The following is an 18859-nucleotide window of genomic DNA, read 5'->3' on the forward strand; positions in this document are numbered from 1 at the left end:
TCCCCATGGTTCAAGGGACATCTAGACAGTTCCTAAAGACTATTAGAAACTACCAGGCAAGATATTTCTTTGCCTTAGGGACTTTTTCTTGGAGAGGCCTCCCATGCTTTGTTGCATTGACTTCTGAGCCGGAATCATTTGCTTTATCCCTGGCTTCAGGATAAAAGAGCCTCATTAGCAGTTTTCTCCATCTGAGAAAGGCTGTGTGGGTAGATGCTTGGGCCTGAATTCCGAAGGTACCGGTTGTAGTCCTTGAACTCACCGGACAAATATTTTTGAGCACCTACTACATGGGACTACTAAGTATGGATTTTGAGCAATTTCTCTAAGCCTTGATTTCCTTGTCTAGAAAAAAAAAGGTGGGACCAGATGATCCCTGGTATTCCCTCTGCAGAATGTTGTTCCTGGGTTCTCAACCACGGCTCGTCCAGCACCTCAGATCAGCCACCTCTCATCTCCCCCAACCATATCCCCAAGGCGCTCCCCTCTGGCAGGGTCCCAGGCCACTGTCCCGTGACCACAGGGGCAATGCCAGGAGGGGATCTGACAGGTCACACAGCAACTCTCCTAAAGTCACAACAGCCTGACAGAGCTATCCTTCAGGACCCTTAGGGTTCAAGGGGGAGGCCCAGTGACTGACGGAGAAGAGAGAGACGCTGAGGCAATCAGCAGTGAGGCATCATGGAAAGAGCTTTGGGTTCTAGTCAGAAGACCTGGGTTCTGGTTCTGGCTTGGCATTTTCTAGCTTTGGGCCTCAGTTTTCTTATTGATAAAATATGGATGGTCCCTGCCCCGCCTACCACACAGGGCTTTCATGAGGCCCAGCAGGCACTCTAGTCATGGAAGTGCTTTAAGACCCTTCAAGGTGGAGATGTACGGGGCTGTTATTTATCAGAGGGCTTCATTCCTGGATGTTCCATTGTAGGTGGGTTCCCAGGGCCCTCACTTCCAGACACTGCAGCCTCTTGTGCCCACAGAGGACTCAGGCTGTTCCCAACCCCTTTCCGGGAGGCTGTGGCTGACGGAGCCTCCGTCCCCTCAGCAGTCCTGTGCCCACTGATCCCCACTGGCCCCCTCACACCAGATTTGTCACGCGATCTCCAAAACACAAGACGACAACATCTGCAGTGGAAGTGGAATGTGAGGCTCCGAGCAGGTGCAGAGGAAGTGCGTGGGGGCGGGCAGCCTGCCCTGCCCACCCCTATCTGGGTCCTGACCAGCCCAAAGCAGCTGTAGTTGTGATTTCCTCCAACCATCACTGGGCCAAGGTGTCAGGGCAGCCTCAGGCCTCTGGGTAGAGTGAGTGACTGACAGAGGTTTGGTTCTGGCCAACCTTCACCCTTCCCTGCTTGTGGGACTCTTCCCAATGCCCTGCAGCTGTCGCACAGCTGGGCTCTGCCATTTGCCGAGATTGCCTTGGAGAGAGAGAGAATACATGAATGAATGTGATGTGTGTGTGACTGTGGATGTGAGAGTGTGTGGGTGTGAATGTATGACTGTGTGGTATTTGATGTGTGAATATGTGATGTGTGGCTGAGTGTGTGAGTGCGTGTTGTATGACACGTGAATGTGTATTGTGTGTGTGTGGTTGTGAGTGTGTGAATGTGTTGTATGACGTGAATGTGTATTGTGTGAGTGTGTGTGTTCTGTATGACACATGAATGTGTGTTGTGTGAGTGTGTGAATGTGTTGTATGATATGTGAATGTGTGGTTGTTCGTGTGTGAATGTGTGGTTGTGATGCGTGAACGTGTGGATGTGGGGTGCGTGAGTGTGAATGTGCTATGTGTGTGAATATGTGTGTCTGTGAAGATGAGGGGTTGGCTGCATTGTGGCTGGGCCTGCCAGGCAGTGTTGGGGATGTGTGGGGTGAGAGTGAGTAGGAGAGATTTTCACAACATGTGTGGCCCAAATAAAACCCTTAGAAACATCGCATTGGGTTGTTAAGAGGCCTGCCAGGTAGGAAGTGAATGTTTGGAGTCTGGGATCTAGGCCTGTTCAGTCTCGACTTTCCCATGTTGCCCCAGAGTCTGGAGGATTGGGCCCCAAGGGAAGGCCGACCCCTGGCTAAATTGCCAAGTGGGAAAATTTTAGCGTCCTTGTTCTCTTCTCCTTCTCCTTTTCCTCATCTCAATTTCCCCTTTCTGACTCACAGGGCTGCTGTGTGGCCCTGGTGCTCCCACCCCGCAGGAGAAGGTCTGATAAGCTGAAGCACCCTGACAGGCAGAGGGCTCAACAGCCTCACATCCTCTGGAGCCAATGCTTGACCAGAAGGGGTGAACTCAGTGGGCAAAATGCAGAGCCTGAAGACGGGCAGGTGGAGGAAATAAATCATACCAGATATACTGGGAATTAAGTCTTTTAGGTAAACTCATTTAATCTCCATAACTTAGGTTTTGTTATCCTCCCCATGTTACAGATTGGATAAGAAGAGTATTTCTCATAAGGTTGTTGTGAGGATCGCATGAGGTAAGCATTACAGGGGCTTAGCAAGGTGCCTGGAATATAGTATGAGGGCAGTGGAGATTAGCTGTGGTCATTAGGGTGGGAGTCGTCCTCACGGGTTCTGCTTGGTTATTGCATCACCCTACTTTGACCTCCCATGTGGCCAGGCTCCGAAGGGCCATCTCCTGGTTCTTTCCAGACCAAGGGCCGAGATCCTCAGGTGGCGCCCCCCATGACTCAACACTGCTCTCCCTAAAGACAGGCCACGAGAATCTCCCTGCCTGCTGGACTCACCAGAGAGCCCACCCAGGTAGAGGCACCTTGCTCAGGTATCCTGCAGGTCACTCTTTCCAAAAACTTGGACCACAGACTTGCCTGTCCCACAGTGAGCTGCTCCACAGGAATGGGGTTTTGGGAAGGTTAACCTTCGCAGTAAGCCGATTCATGACTTTCTGCTACAAGAAATGGTAGAATTTTGGTGAGCAAGACTTCTGTCCTGAATATGGTCATATTCCTATTGGTATTCTAAGGTTAGAACCCCAATATGTGGGAATTTTGGATGAATTTTAGTGTGATTTATCTGCAAAAAGCTAGATTTTAGAATATTCACCTCCACACATTTAAACAAAGACTTTTGGTTCAAACGAGGGTGGGTTGGATGCCCATTTCTTCACCAGCCTTAGGAGAGGCTTACCAAGCCTCCAGAACAGCTTCAGCTGCACGGCTTGACTGTCTTCCTCCTTTCTCTTCTTGTGTTATCTCCCTGGCCATCTGGGGGCCATTGGTCACAGTCTCACATCTTCTCTCTCGTTGTGCCCTCTGTCTACCTAGATATGCAGTCTTTCTGAGATGATCTCTTATTATTTTTATATAGACTCCCTAGTCGAGTTTGTTATTTCAGAGAAGCTTGGTGGGGTGAATTCTGCTTGTTTCTCTGCCTTGGGCACCAGCTCCACAGACTATACCGCAGCCAGCTCTTCTCTGCTGTCTACTGTTCTTAGGAGAGATGTCCTGAGTCTTGAGAAAGTCTTGGACAAATGGCATATATATGTGTATTAGCTTTACAAACCAAAATCAACTGCTATAGACGGATTCTCAGCCACTTCTGGGCCTTGGTAATGTGTAGTCATTATTACATAATGGATTTTTAAAAAGAAAAAAAAATCAAGATAATTCAGGAACTTGAGGAAGATTTTCTTGTCATCAGAAATATTTGAGTAGTTCTCTGAATGGTAGCTGGACACTGATCATTGCTAATTGGTTTATCAACATTAATCCCACAGTTGATTGTTACTCCCCCATAGCGGGCTGAATAGTGTCCCTCCAATATTCACATCCACCTGGAACCTCAGAATATGATCTTATTTAGAAACAGGAACTTTGTAGATGTAATTTGTTAAGATGAGGTCAAGCTGGATTAGGGTGGGTCCTAAATAAGGACTGGTATCCTTATAAGGTTATCTAAAGACACAGAGAGACACACGGGAAGAACACCATGTGATGATGGAGGCAGAGATTGGAGTGATGTGTCTACAAGCCAAGGCGTGCCAAGGATTGCTGGCAATCACCAGAAGCTAGGAGAGAGACATGAACAGAGTCTCCCTCAGAGCCTCCAGAAGGACCCAACCCTGCCGACATCTTGATTTCAGACTTCTAGCCTCCAGGAATGTGAAAAAATAAATTACTGTTGTTTTAAGCCACCCAGTTTGTAGTACTTTGTTATAGCAGCCCTGGAAAATTGATACACTCCTCAAATTCGTGACTTTTAAACTTTTTAGATATCCCATCTCAGCTCTAGACCAGCCTCCTTCTTCATAGAGGGGTTTCTCTGTGCAACATGCCGCAGGAGGGGCAAGTGGACTTCGGGCAGGACACTCGCTGTCACCTCCTGACAGTATCAGTCAAGAATGATACACGATTGTCTGTGGCTTTAGCGACATTCCTTGGCCTTTGATTCTTGGGAGCGGAATAGGCTGCACAAGGTCAAGATTGGCTCGCAGGTTATTGGCACTAACACAGAAGCTGCATCTTAGTCCTTCTGCCCCAGGCGTGACCCTTTGGTGGGTCTGAGAGCAGCCTCCCAGGGTTAAAACAGTGATAGGTTCTGACACACCTTGTAGTTTCGGTTCTCTTGGAATAATTTTCTATCATTCCAGGAGAAGTTAGATACTCATCGCCATTATAGAGAACAGAGAAGTAAACATTGCTGACAACCACCTCTCCTGGCCGGGGAGGAGACAAAGCTCTGACCCAGGTCAGGGCCCGAGAATCGGGAGCGGGCACTACAGTTGGTGGGCCTGGAGGGAAGACCGAGGGGGACTGAAGTCTGAGTCCTGTCAAGGGCAGGCCTGGGAAGCATGCAGCATCAGAAGCATTATGTTCAAGGCTGGGGTAGAAGCAAAGGTTCTGCCCCTTGTCAGGCAGGATAGAAGGCTAGGAAGAGCTCTCACTCAGGGAGAACTCTCCACACACAAGCCCCAAGGAGGAGTCTAGAGGCGGGGTGGGGGCTTACAGGATATGGCAAGGTTTAGTGCTGGAACCTAGGAACAGCCTTAGCAGAGAAGGGGATCCTTTATCTAATCACTGTCCCCTAAGAGACTTTGGGTCAACTCTTCTAAAACCTAAGTTATCATTTAACTAGCTTCTAGTGGATATTCCTATGGAGGGAGTTTACTCATTTGGTTACTTGAGTTTTCATTAACAGCCTCTTGATCTTGGAGGATACCCCAGGAAGGTATGAGATTCAAAGTCAAGTTTTCCACGGATGCTTTACCAAAATTTTTTTTAACACCTGATTAGGAGCACTGGTTATACTTGCTTTCAGTTCATTACACTATAAATAGTCTTACCTGTGTTCTGTAACACAGAGCTTTGGGGTCTTGACTATTGCTGTAGACCCCTAACTATTCTTTTATTGAAGATAATCTTGGTCCCACTTGTAGGCAGTCTCCTAGCCCCCTCAGCCCAGTGTTGGCAGTGGGAGAAACTTGAGTTTAGACACATGTCCTGAGGTGCCTGAAAGTGGGACCAAAGCAAAATGCTCTGAAAGGGTAGTCTGGGAAGCAGAGGTGTGGGGGACAAATGCAGTCTGAGCCTCCTTGGTGGCAATCACAGTCTTTAATTATCAATTAAGTCACAATTTGATTTGTTAGCAAGTGCCAGCTCGTAGGCGCTGGTTGAAGTACAGAGCTCAGAGCAAAAAGGACCTTAAACCTCAGCTCTTTGGAGGTCAGTCCCTCCCTGGCACCGTCAAACACCCTCTTGTCTTCCCTTCTGCTCAGAACTCTTCAAATACCGGGGTTCTGAGTGTTTGGCCATGTTCTTATCCTCTTCTGTCCATGTGAATGACAGAAAGGGAAAGAGTTGTCTTCTCTGAGGTGGGGCTTGTGAAAGACCAGTCTCCATTTACACATTTCTCTTCCTCCTCCTCCTTATTCTAGAACTTTGCCTCCACCAGGAGAGCAGGCGCTTTTGTAGAGAGATCCTTGGCTGAGATGACAGGAGATGCCACATCTAGTTTTGACACTAGTGTACCTTACTTTGTGCCCTTGAGCAAACCTCTTCACCTCTCAGGCCTCAATTTTCTTACTTGTAAGATGGGAAGAATGTGTGTTTATGATTTGTTGTATGTATGCCCATGTTACATGATCCCTAAGGCCTTAGGACTCCAGACATTTTATGGTTTCTCCCAATGTGGGCAGAGGTGAGTATACCTGATGAGGATTTCAGGTTGCAGTGAGTATAAACACAACTGAGAGGAGTTGTGGCTTCCAAGGATTCAGGGACGCTTGCAGAAAGGCTGCTGGTTGAGTTTGTGGCCTCTCTGTGCCGGTGTCTAGCAGAGTGCCTCGATTCTAGTGAGTATTCAAATGTGTATTTTCAATGAAGGAAAGAAGAGAGCATGGAAGGGAGGGTAGATGGAGGGATGGAGTAGAGGGGAGAATCCCATTGATATCCCGGAATAAGAGTGCAGAGAAGCCATGGATGACCCTCCTTTCTGGAAATTATCTCCCCACCCACCCTGGTCTCTCTTCTTTCTGAGAGGCCCCTCTAAGATCTTAACTCTCCTTCCACACCTTAGGTTCTCTCATTAGAAATAAGCTGCAGGTAGGAACTCCTCATGTCATCTCCACCCCAACAGGAACAATGAGGCGAGGCTTGTATGCCACCGAGGAGGGACCAGCGCACCCTCTGAGGATAGGTAGGAACAGCCTAAGTGGAGTACGAGTGCAGGCAGCAGAGCCCCCAGGAGCTGAGGGCCCTGAGAATCAACGTGATTCTGAAGGTGATTGTCATGGGCGGAGGGAGGAGGCAGCAGGGGCTCTGCCTAGGCTTTGCTGGGGCTGTCCTGGACGTTGGCAGCCATGTTGTTGGCCTGGAGCAGGAAGGCAGTGTAGGCCATGTCAGCTTCCTCCTTCGAGGACTAAGAGAGGAACAGAAGAGGAGTCAGTGTTTGGGGCATTGGCTCAGTGGGTGGGTGTCAGAGGGAGGGGATGCGTTAAACATCCTGAATTCATCATCTTGGCAACCCAAGCTTGTGTTGACCCACTGTTCTTATTCCAGCCCCCATGCTCACCAACAGGGACTAATTTTGAGCAACGGAAAGTTGCAGCTTCTAAAAATATCTCTCTCTGTCTCACTACCTCCTTCTGACACATGGAGTGGAACCACCTCTGTTACCTGGGCCTGTCCCCGGAAGCTCTGCCCACATAGTCCATGGGTGGGCTAGGCTGGCATCAGCCACAGTGGTTTACATTTTTCTTTCTCCACCAGCCCAGAGACGTTGCTTTTCAGTGACACAAGGCTAGAGGAGAAGGCTTTCTCCAGGACTAACTCACTCTCCTAATTGTTTCAAATGCTGGGGTCCCTGCTGCTGTGAGGGAGAGTAGATGTGATAACAAGCATTAACGCCTTGGGATTCAGGAGGCACAAGGGGAGGGTCATATGACTCCAAAGGCAGGAGTCACCACTAGTAGGATTTCAGGTAACATGGCACTTGGCTGTGGTGGGGAGGGGCTTCTAGTGACTACCAAATTGCCCAGCACCAGCAAATGTCCTCCAAGCCCAGGCAAAAGGCTGGTGCCCAGCAAACCCTCAACGGAGGGCAGCTGACTTGAAGTCCATGGGTCCCACAGCCCAGGAAGAGTGTGCACCTAAGCACCAGTGTTTGATGTGGGGCCGAATCTTTTATGCGCTTGCCTTCCCCATCCCCTAGTCTCTTGCCCTCCTGTGCGAGGCTCCCCTCCTGCCTCTGCCTCAGCTACAGCAACACCACAGCCAGGAAGACACGTCTCGCCCTCAAAAACTTCTCTTGAATACTATTTACACTACCTTCCCTATTCTGACATCAGCCCCCATTTGGAGGTCGTTTTTTCTGATGTCTAACTGCAGTGCCTCATGCTGCATTTTCTTGTCACACAAGTGGGGCCTCCTTCACCCTCCTCACCCGTACCCTTTTCGCCTTCTTGGGTTCTTCGGTCTCGGTGGTGTTCTCGGTGGTGGCGACAAACTCTGTGTGAAGAGAGGGGGTGGATTAGCCCTCACTCACCTCATATTCCCACCCAGACTCAGAGTCAGGTCTAATTCTCTCTGTTCCGGGGGTTGGGCATTCCTTCGAGTGAGGGACGTACCATCTTTCCCTCTGAGAGATGTCTCCTGAGTGACTGGAGCGGCTCCCATGTTGTCATTGGCTCCAAATTCCCTGGAGTTCTCAAAGTCTGACATGCTAATGTCTGTCCTGTAGCTTCTGACTGAAATCCGGTCTGTGCGGGAGAAAGAGGAGTCAGTGTAAGGATGGGAGCTGGACATGCGAGAACAGGACGTGCTGCTCTTCTCTGAGGGAGCTGAAGGGGGTCAGGGTCTCTGGCTGCTCATCTCTGACTATGACCCAAAGCAGAACGGAGACGACGCGAGTCTCCTCCCTACTCCCCTTTCACGGATAATCAAGACTCAACAATCCCCAACCTTTGTTTTTCACTCTGTGACCTTTCAGCACACAGTCACTCATTTTGTCCTCGCATCAGCCCTTCGAGGTGATTATTATGATTCCTTCTTGAGCCATAAACAAACAGAGGCATGAAATGGGGACATGCCAAAGTCACACAGCTGATTGGCTCTCAAACTAGCCAGCAGCACAGGTGTCCTGGCATCCTGCTCTCCTGTTCCTGGCAGCCCTGTCTCTGAACTGAGACCCTGAGCAACTGGAGATGGCCTTCCAGAGATAGCGTGTGGACAGCGGCACTGCATGTGAGTTTTGGGTACGTGTGCGTTTATCTTTCCCCACCCACTCTCCCAGAACCCGTTCCTTGAGCCTGTAAAAGACTCTGCTGACGGCACGCCAGAGTGCCTCTGGGAGGGCTCAGGGTGGGAGGCGGGGCAGGGAGCCCCTCGGGACTCACCTACGTTCTTCCTGTGCCGAGCTCTTAAGACCCCCACCACCAGGGCCCCCAGCGCCAGCACCAGGGCCAGGGGCACCAGGGTAGCGAGCAGCACGGTGGAGCTCCCGCCTTGTCCCACAGAGCTGGAAGAAGGGCAAATCAGTCACTGAAAGGAGAACCTGGGGGGCCCAGGGTATGCTGGCAGGTTGGCTGTGGCTAGTTTCTCCCTGCAGGTTAATCCACTCCCTCCCCTTGATATAGCCCGCTTACTCCATTCTTCTGAGAAGCCCTCCCAGACATGGCAAAGGCAAGGACAGGGACTTCTCTGCATCCTAGGCCTGGGAAACTCAACTGAATGGTAAACCCCACCCTAGCCACAGGCGAAGGGCAGAGCGCCATCGGCCCCTCTCGAGGCAGTGAGGGCTGCCCCCCATCAAGAGGCGGACAGGCTTCCCTCCTTGGTCCTGGTGGCTCAGCCGCAGGTCCTCGGCTCTGGGATGTTCTCTGAGTGAGAAGCCCTGAATCCTTCCTCACCTGCCAGGGTCTATGGATGGTCCGCTCCCATCAGCTGGGTCTTCGTTATCCTTCACTGCTCTGTCCTCTGCAAAAATCCCGGGATTCTGAATGACGCTGCCCTCAATCGTCCTGACTCTTGGCTGTATCACATCAGCAGAAGCAGCACTCACTGGGCTGACATCTTTGGACCCTGGAGAGAGCAGAGAGGAGCTGGATTATGGTTCTTTCTCTATGCTTTCACTCCTTGAGGTTAGGGAGTCTGAGGAGTAGGACTTCATTAGGAATCACAGGGTCAGGGTGAGATCTGAAGGCTGTTAGGGTAGGGTCCTGGATGACACTAGAGATAGAGGAGTGATGGTCTTCTCTAGCTTTGATCATCTAGACAGATGATCTCTCTGTCCCATTAATACCAAATTCATTCCCATCTACAAGGCTCTGTATCATTGATCCAGCTGTGCATACAGGCTGACCCATCATTTGGGAACAGAAAGATTGTTCAGGGCAGGCCAGGTGGCCCAAGCGGTTAAGTGTGCATGCTCCACTGCGGCGGCCCAGGGTTCGCTGGTTTGAATCCCGGGCGCGCACTGACACACAGCTTGTCAAGTCATGCTGTGGCGGCATCCCATATAAAGTGGAGGAAGATGTGCTCGGATGTTAGCCCAGGGCCAGTCTTCCTCAGCAAAGAGAGGAGGATTGGCAGATGTTAGCACAGGGCTGATCTTCGTCACAAAAAAAAAAAAAAAAAAAAGGTTGTTCACAGCTTTCAAACCCTGACAGAGGCCTCCTGACCACAAAGCTGGGTGTGATAGTGCTGCCCTCTGGTGGTAGCTTGGTGATGGGCCCCGCGTGGGCCAGACCCACTGGACCCAGACAAGATAGGATTTCTAGAGGGACTAAAAATACCCTCAATAGGAATAAAGCATTTCATGTGACATTTTAAAAAGAGGCTTAAAATGCAAAGCTACTGGAAGAGGTTACCTAAATTTTTTCACATAGAGGTATCTGGCCGTCTTTTGAGAGTGGGCTTTGGCAGAGTGTGTCACATGAGATAGTGACTGAAATATCTTTGTGTGGAAGAGCTCTACACATAGAAAGAGCTTCAAATGGTCTGAAGGGGCAACTATGGGACTTGTCTTGAAGCTGCGGTTAAATAGCAAAGCCACTTTTTTTCTTGGTTTGTATGTTTATTTGGGATGTCCTTTTTGGAGGGCTAAATGAGACTCTTTGGGGGCTAAATCTCCCCCTGCTCCCAGCCTCTTACAACCAAACCTTGGGGCCACCCCTGATGAAGAAGCTGTTGGCAGGAGTCTTTCTCTGGGGCCCGAGGGGCAAAGGCTTTACCATTGGAGGCTCACCTGTTACCCTCTCCCCGACCGCCACGTAGACAGCCACAGTCTCTCTGTATTGAAGGCCCTCCTTCACCCCGCACCAGTACCAGCCCTCGTCCTCCTTGGTGGCTTGGTTCAGGGTCAGGTTGATGATCTGGTTCTTTTGGTCGCAGTTCACGAAGGCCTGGCTGGAGCCCTCGTCTTGGCTGGGCAGGGCCCTGCAACCTTCGTTGGTCCACTTGCACCAGAATTTCTTGTAGGAGTAATATTTGCATGGTGAGTAGCAGGGGAGCTTGAGAGTCCCTCCCAGCTGAACAGTCACGTTCTTGGGGACCTTGAGGTTTGGTTCTCCTGGAGCAGGGAGGGAGGGAGAAATAGGCACAGAAGTTGACGTTGGTGATGCTGCAGGGAAGTGACTGTGGCGGGGACCTGTGTCCACAGCCCATTTCCTTCATGGACAGCATTGTAAGTCGATGCCTTACAGTATACTGAAAACATAAGAAATACAATTATGTGCCTGCATGGTAATTATTATTGATGACCACCATGAATCAGTCCAGTCCAGCATTGAACATGGAACCTTGACATTGACTTTAGTTTGCTTTCCTTGCTCCTCTCTTCTCTTCTAGACTCAATACAAAGAGCTGCACTCTACTTCAGCTGACATCACACGTACTGTAAAAGTGGCCAATGCTCTTGATAATAGGAGGTGCTGTGTGTGGTCGTTGGAGATTATGGTGTATGTGCAGGGAACAGGTATGAGAATGGGACCTCTTGACAGGTGGGCTCTCTCCTGAGGTATGTCCCACAGCATAGAGGTGGGTGAGACGGGAGGAAGAGTGGCTGGGGGTGATGCTGCTGCTGACTGGAAAGGTCCTGGGGCTGCCTCCCTTCCCTCTTGCCCAAGTTCAGCTCTTACCTTCAACAATCTTGAGCTCCACCGTGGACCTCCAGCGAGAGTCGCCGTTGGTCAGACACCAGTAGAAGCCGGCATCCTGGGCAGTGAGCTGGTTGAGTATGACCGTGTAGGTGCCATTGCCCGGCTCTTCATACAGCGCGAGCCTGCCACCGTACTGTTCGTACTGCTTCGTAACCAGCCCCGCGCTCTCCACCAACAGTGGGCAGCCGCCATTTTGAGTCTCTTCCCAGCGACACCAATACTTCAGGCTGTTTTTTTCCTTTGGGTTATAGGGGCAGAGCACGACCACAGAGCCTCCTACCACACCTTTCACCACAGAGGGACTGCGGGGAAACAAGGTCTCTAGAAGCACAGACAGAGATGGGATGGAAGAATGGTGACATGATCTGAGCAGCCTCTTCCCCATGGTCTCACTAGGGTGGGGAGTGAGGTTTAGACTAATCTTAACCTCACCCTCCTCAGAAAATGAAAAAGACTTTCCTAATGTCACAGAGTCGGTAGCTGGAGCCACCAGGACCAGACACCAGGGACCTTCACCACTAGTCTGGGCATCTCGTTCCCTTTCCCACCTTATTCTGAGCAGAGAATGGAAGCAGTTTAAGGAGAGAAGCCCTTCTCTTTGGGCTTCTTACAAAATCTCCCTCTATATAAGTTTTTGTCTGTTTATTAGCTTGCCCCACAAAAATGGCCAGACAGATTTTCTCCAAATTGAGAAAATATATTTAAAACGATATGATTTAAAATATAAACTATGTAGCACAGATAAGTTTAATTGTTGAGGACCCTGAGGGCCATCTCAAGGAGAAGGACAGCCCTCCTCCAAGAAGCTAAAGCCGAGGTTCAGTGAGGACCCTGGGCGACTGAAGATGCTGAGCACCCAGAGCTGGATCATGAAATGACACACAGGGAGTGTGAGCGCCTGAAAAGTCACAAGGGCAGTTACTTTGAACTGCAAATACTGGTTTGCTGCTTCTGCTGAGGGCAACTCTATGCGGATGCTCCCGGGTGAGAAGGAGCAGGGATTGAATTATTTCCGCACGTTGATGGCTCACCAAAGTTGAGCTGAGTAGGCAGGACTGTGATGAATAACAACCTTGAGAGAAGTCGTAGAGGAAAATTCAGAGGCTGGGGCATTGCCTTCTTGGGAAAGCTTTGAGACCAAGATAAGCTAATCCTTCTCCGATCTGGGTGTGAGGGATGAGGTGCCATCCTGCTTAATGGTCAGGGAGAAGGGACAGGCAGCGCCTGCAAGCCCTGCCATGGCACTGGGATTCCATGCTAAGTCCTCACTGTGGTCCTCTGAAACCAAGACAATCTACAAGTCTTGCCTCAATCAGGGGCTTCACTCTCCTCATTCCTATTAATCAGGGACAGCCATCAAAAGGCTGTGTTTTCTCTTGTACAGCTGCCCACACAGTATCTAGTTCAGGGCTTGTCAGGGAGCAGATATTGTTGACCGACTGATGAATATTGAATAGATTCACAGGGAGCGAGCTAGGCTCTCACCTGCCAGGCTGCCCCACTGTTTCCCTCCCCCCCACCCCCCAAGTCTCACCTTCATTGACGAAGAGCTGCAAAGCCTGGATGGACAAGGCTTCCTGAGGCTGACCATCAGAGTTGGCTCCACACAGGTAGAGCCCTGCATCCTCCTTCCTCAGGTTGGTGATATGCACCCTGAAGCCGTCATTCTTGTCCTCGAACAGGATCCTGCCCTCAAAGGCCTGACTCCTGTGCCCCAGGGTGTTGATGACCACATCGCAGGTTTCCTCACTGTCCACCCGGCACAGGAATTTGGCCACATTTGCCACCTCGGAGCCCAGGGCACAGTCAAAGGTCACGGAGCTCCTCAGGTCTCCATAAACCAGCTCAGGCTCTGGCTTCAGCACATAGAGGTCAACGTTGCTCTTATCAGCACTGGAATCATCCCCAGCCTGGCAGACATACGTCCCACCATCACTGAGCTGGAGTTTGTTGATGATGAAGCTGAACTTTAATTGGTTGGTACCCTGAATACTAAGTTGTGCTCTATTGCTATAGCTGGGGTTCACATACCCACTGGAGTCGATGACTGGGATGCAGTCCTGGCCTGTCTGCTTGCACACGGACTTCCTCTTCTGAGAATTCCCAGAGTTGAAAGGGCAGGCAATGGTCACTGTTCTGCCCAGGTCTGCTGTATAGACTTCAGCGTCCTGTGGGAGACCAGGATCTGCAGGGTGAGGGGCAGGGGGCAAGTTGTGATTTCACTTTCTGGCAACACAGGACTGCTCAATGTTCCCAGTGAGAAGCTGGGTGTGTCTATCACCTGGACTGCCCCCCTCCCCAGAGGGACACTGTCAGAACATGTCTTCCAAGGCCCAGCTTTACTGCTGTCTCCTTCATGAAGCCTTCCCCAAGCAGGTGCTAATCTCTCCCTCCTCTATGCTCTCTTGATATTTACATCTGTATCACTTATTATCTCCGGCCTTGTGCACAGCTAATTAAGTTCCCCGCAGACTGGAAGTCTCTTCAGGGCAAAGACATGCTTTCCTCATGTTTGACTCCCCTGCAGGGCCTAGCATGAGGCCTAAACATAGAGGGTGCCCAAATTAATGTGTTGAAATGAACAGAATGAATGTTAAGTATAGGGTGGGGGATTTTAGTGTATTGTGATAGAAGTTTCTAAAATTTACAACAGTCCAAACATGGAATGGGCTGCTTTGTGAAGTAATGAATTTCTGCCATTTAAAGTGTTTAATCAGAGGCTCCATACCTGTCATCTCCAGTATTGTTCTGGACATCCTCTATAGGGTCAACTCTAAGCTCTCCTCAGCTCTTAAGATTCTTTGATTTTATGAATCTCCATGACCACCTGAATGAACTCTATTCAGTCCACAGATAACACTAGGTACATCCCAAAGCAGCAAAACATATCTTTGGGAATCCCTCTAAATTTCCTTAAGACCTCTTTCTCTTCTAATTTCCCTTGATTATCTAAAATGTCCTGTCGTTGAAACTTAGTCAGAAACATCTTTCCTACTTTTCTCTTTTCTCAATCAGAACAGGCTTTTTCAGTGGGCCATTCCTTTAGGGCCCTGGTCTTTGGGCAAGAACTGATCACTTAATTTACGCTGAGAGTGTTGATGGACTAATGGATCCCAGGTAAAAAATGCATTTTAAAAGAAACTTTCTGTGACTCAAGCTCTTGATCTAAAGGGTACAGTAACGGCAGGATTTTAAGGCTCCCTATAAATCTCTCCCTGCCTTTTCTATCTCCCTCAGCTCGTAAACCTCCTGTCCCACCTGCAACAATGAGAGAACTTGTCCTCCTGATGCTTTTCTGAGATAGAGCCTTAGCAAACCCCTAAAATGTTTCAGGCCCTGAAGACCTAGAAAGATCCACCCGCCACCCCCAAGTAGGTCCCATCCATCTCATTCCCATGTTCTATTATGAAAAGTCTTTGCCTCCAGAAGGAGGAGGATCCATAACCTTCCCCACCCCATGCCAGGACACTCTTTTTTCTCAGGAAATTCTTCCTCAAGCCGTCCCATTGCACCTGAGATGATTCTCTTTTGCTTTCCCACAGAAGCCCAAGGAGCTGGATCCTTACCCGGGATGACCTCCAGGCTCACATCAAAGGACAGGCCCCGGCTACTAATGCCCAGACCACACTTGTAGTACCCAGAGTCATTCCGGGTGAGATGGCCAATGTTCACCACAAATGTGCCGCTCTCTGGGAAGTTGGTGAGGTTGGCTCTGCCCTCATAGTCCTTGGAGACGTAGCCCTCCGAGGAGATGAGGGTTGTGCAGCGGCCCTTGGCCCCCTGCCGGCACCAGTACTTCCGGGTATGCCGGTTGACGGAGGTGGCTGGGTAGTAGCACTTGATGGACGCTGAGCTGCCTTCCACACTGTTTATATCCTGGGGACCAAATATGGGACTTTTCATGGAGACCACTGTGGAGACAGAAGACAGAGGCTTTCTGAGGCGTTGGGAGGTAAAGCCTGCTGAAAGGATCAGACAACCCACGTCGAGGAGAGGAAACGGTCCGCCTAACACACGTGCCTTCCGTGGGTTATCTACCGTGTACTACAGCTGGACAGTTGCTGCAACTGGGTAAACGGATTGATTAATCATTATTAACTTTTAGCTGTAATTCATTTTTTAATTTTATTTATTTATTTATTTTCCCCTAAAGCCCCACTAGATAGTTGTATGTCATAGCTGCACATCCTTCTAGTTGCTGTATGTGGGACGCGGCCTCAGCATGGCCAGAGAAGCGGTGTGTTGGTGCGCGCCCGGGATCCGAACCCCAGGCCGCCAGCAGCAGAGCGCACACACTTAACCGCTAAGCCACCGGGCCGGCCCAGCTGTAATTCATTAATGATAACCATTTCAAGGACAATGGAATGGCAAACTTATTTAATGATATCCCTTGTTTATTTAAAAAAAACACTTTTGTGGGGTACCACACTTTTGCATTTGCTGTCTATTATTTCCTTATATTTCTAAAAAATTATTTTCTTTTTTTTTAAATTATTTTCTTTTTTTCCAGATAAAAATATTGACAGCCAGGAAGGATAAGTTATTTCCCAAAAACCCCATAGCAACTCATAGAGATGCTTGGTTCAAGGTCAATGTGTTTTTTTAATTCCCAGCGAAGACCCTTCGCCAGACCCCTGGCCATGCCTGTTCCTGATCCCCAGCGCTCGCTCGCCATTTTCAGACGTGGCCTTTATGCACCGTCTGTGTGACTCCTGCTCCAGGGAGTACAAGCTTTGAGAGGGGCACCCCTGGGGATGGGCCTAATTTCAGTGTCCCCAGAAAACTGAATCCTAGAGAGGAGTGGGCTGGGACCTGGCAGACGCACCTGGGAAGACAGCCAGCAGGCAGGTGAAGAAGAAGAGTGTCATCACTGGTGGCTCCCGTGGGGCTATGCCGCCCAGGCCAACTCCTTGAGTGCGATGCTGGAAGACAATAGCATGAAGGGATGAAGCTCCTACATCTTCCTAGACCAATTGATGTTAGAGGTCCTGTAACACCTGCTTGATTTTGTAGCTCCAGAAACTGACATAAATCCTGTTGAGAGAATGAATAGCTCCGCCTTTCCCATTACAGCTAAAAGTCCCATTATCCCAGAGTGCTTTTCAATCCTTAATAGTTATAAGTAGATTTTACTTCTCAACTAAGCTGCCAGATCCTTTGGGATAGGGACACAGGTGCCATTTCTTCTGTATCCTCATCCAGGAGGCACGGTTCTGGGCAAGACCAGTAAGATCTCAGGAACAGCTTGCTGGACGATTGAATACACCAACAAGTGGCCTCATCTCTTTGGGTCAGCTGCACTCCTCCATCCCTGGGAGGTCGGGGGTGGGGGGCTCGCATATTTTATGGTGTGTTCATACAAGTAAACTGAGACCCACAGAGGAGGCCTAGTAAGGATTAAAGTTGTAAAGGTAACAATGATGGCCATAACTACCATCAATTGTTCTCCTACCATGTTCCAGGCACTGCGTTAAATAACGCACGTGTATTATCTCGTTTAAACTTGATATCCCCCTATAAGGTGGGTATTCTTATCCACATTTTACACAGGAGGAAATGAAGGCTTAAATGTAAAGTGCTTTCCTGAAGGTCACACAGGGATTAAGTGTGTGAGTGGGGGGTGGGGAAGGGGAGGGGGGCAAGATTTGAACCTGGCTTTGTCTTACTCCCAAAGTCCAAGCTCTTAACCTCTCCCATTGCTCTGTCTTGCACCTCAGACACAGCAGCATGCTCATCCCTTGTGCTTCCTCCTGTTACCTGTGGAGCCCCCACTGCTTATCAAAGCCTTGTCATTTACACTATTTCGCTGGAGCTTTGTCACTTCCCTTTAAATAAGACAGAGTGGCTATCAGTACAACCATTTTATGGATAAGAAGATCAAGATCTTGAGATGGTGAACAATATGCCCAAGATTTCCCAGAGACTCAGTTATGGGGTCAGGGTTAAAACTGTGGGTGTTATGGCCTTTGTTATCCTGCCTGCTGAGGCAGGGCAGACGAAGATGGAGAATCCAAGGTAAGGCCACTCAGAGGGTGCCACGCACGTGGACCTGCGGAGGGCAGCGGGTCCCTAGCCAGCCTGACCACAGCTGTCCTCAGGTCCCAGACTGCCACCTGGACGAGGAGAGAGGAGTCCCCACTTTCCCACGGACTTTGACAGGCTTTAAACTTTGAGATGGACTGGACAATGAGAGTGTTAAAGGAGAAAACTGTGTTAATGATCATGGGGCAGTAATGAGCACCTTACTTCCTGGCCCTGCCCTCGCTCCCGGAGACTCCCTTCACTAGCTCAAGCCAAAGGCAATATAGCTGTTTATCGTGGTTATTTCTTTTATGTGGGGGGAATTTCCCAGCAAGGAACCTTTTCATTTCCTTGTGGAGATAAAGGTATTCTGTTTCTCCAGTTCTCTGGAAGAGTAAGGGAGGCAGGTCAGGGGAGGTGGGGACAGACATGGGTGTCAGGTGAGAGCTCAAGGCTCTCTTGATTCCAGTTAATTCCCCCAGGCCTTTCACACTAGGCCAATGATTAACCTCTGGACTGGGGCCTTAGCCAAATGCCAGCGTCAGCCCCAACCTGCATGCGCTCAGGGGACACTGGCTGGGGGACCACCGGAGTGTGCACCAGGTCGCCAGGGGAGAGGCTCCCAGGTGGGAGTAGGTGTCAGAAGGTTGGGAAGTCTGTCTCCTCTGTGACTCTAGGGATGGGCTGGCTGCAGAGTCCCAGGAATCCGCCGCACTGGCCTTGGGTACAGTGGCAGGCAGGAGGACAAAAATGCCATGTGCTTTTAAGAGCCTAAACCAGCAATGGCTCTCCTTGGTTCTGGTTGCTGTTCTTACCTTTAGATAAGCAAGCTTCCTAATATTTCTGTGAGACAGGAGTGGGTCTTCCCATGGGCTGAGCTGGGGAATGCAGCCCCACCTCTGCACTGGTAAAAGTGATTTATCCTGGGGAACAGAGGGTCAGATGCCAGGTTTTCCAAAGTGGGGGTCCTGACTTCCAGCCCAGGCTTCCTCTCACTTGTGACATGCTTGGATGGCTGTGAATGTCCATGTGGGCGGAGGACTCACGCATGTTCCCATTACAGGGATGAGAGCATCAGGCATACACAGCTGGAAGGGCAGATCTGGCAGAGGGTGACCTTGGTGAGGAAGCACATGGTCTAGTCCCAGGGGAGATGGTGGGAGGGCAAGGGCACCCACACTCTCAGGAGCAGGAAATCTTCTTTGCCCAAAGCTAAACTTGAAACACAATTTC

The 18859-nt window shown here is 50.0% G+C and overlaps 1 protein-coding gene across 1 annotated transcript; it reads right to left on the bottom strand.

Annotated features, from left to right (window-relative positions):
* Nucleotides 1–6664: 6664 nt before the first annotated feature.
* Nucleotides 6665–16473, bottom strand: PIGR (polymeric immunoglobulin receptor). The gene is made up of 10 exons (XM_004425089.3): nucleotides 16431–16473; nucleotides 15172–15516; nucleotides 13140–13790; nucleotides 11585–11926; nucleotides 10693–11016; nucleotides 9356–9527; nucleotides 8843–8964; nucleotides 8075–8206; nucleotides 7897–7955; nucleotides 6665–6867 (listed from the first exon to the last, which is right to left on the bottom strand). Exons 1-10 carry the CDS (start codon nucleotides 16471–16473, stop codon nucleotides 6772–6774), a joined length of 2286 nt encoding a protein of 761 aa, XP_004425146.1. The 3' UTR covers nucleotides 6665–6771.
* Between the last annotated feature and the right edge of the window lie 2386 nt (nucleotides 16474–18859).

Source organism: Ceratotherium simum, chromosome 2 (genome assembly GCF_057802395.1).
Source record: "Ceratotherium simum simum isolate JZ-2026a chromosome 2, ASM5780239v1, whole genome shotgun sequence".
Classification (NCBI taxonomy): Eukaryota; Metazoa; Chordata; class Mammalia; order Perissodactyla; family Rhinocerotidae; genus Ceratotherium; species Ceratotherium simum.

What these genes read in the sequence shown, in the direction of transcription:
- PIGR (XM_004425089.3), bottom strand. Translation starts at nt 16,473, where the DNA reads ATGACACTCTTCTTCTTCACCTGCCTGCTGGCTGTCTTCCCAG. An exon ending in GCAGCTCTTCGTCAATGAAG is followed by an intron (nt 11,927 to 13,139) that starts GTGAGACTTGGG and finishes CTGTGCTTCTAG; the next exon opens with AGACCTTGTTTCCCCGCAGT. An exon ending in GGTCGGGGAGAGGGTAACAG is followed by an intron (nt 9,528 to 10,692) that starts GTGAGCCTCCAA and finishes TGCTCTCTCCAG; the next exon opens with GGTCCAAAGATGTCAGCCCA.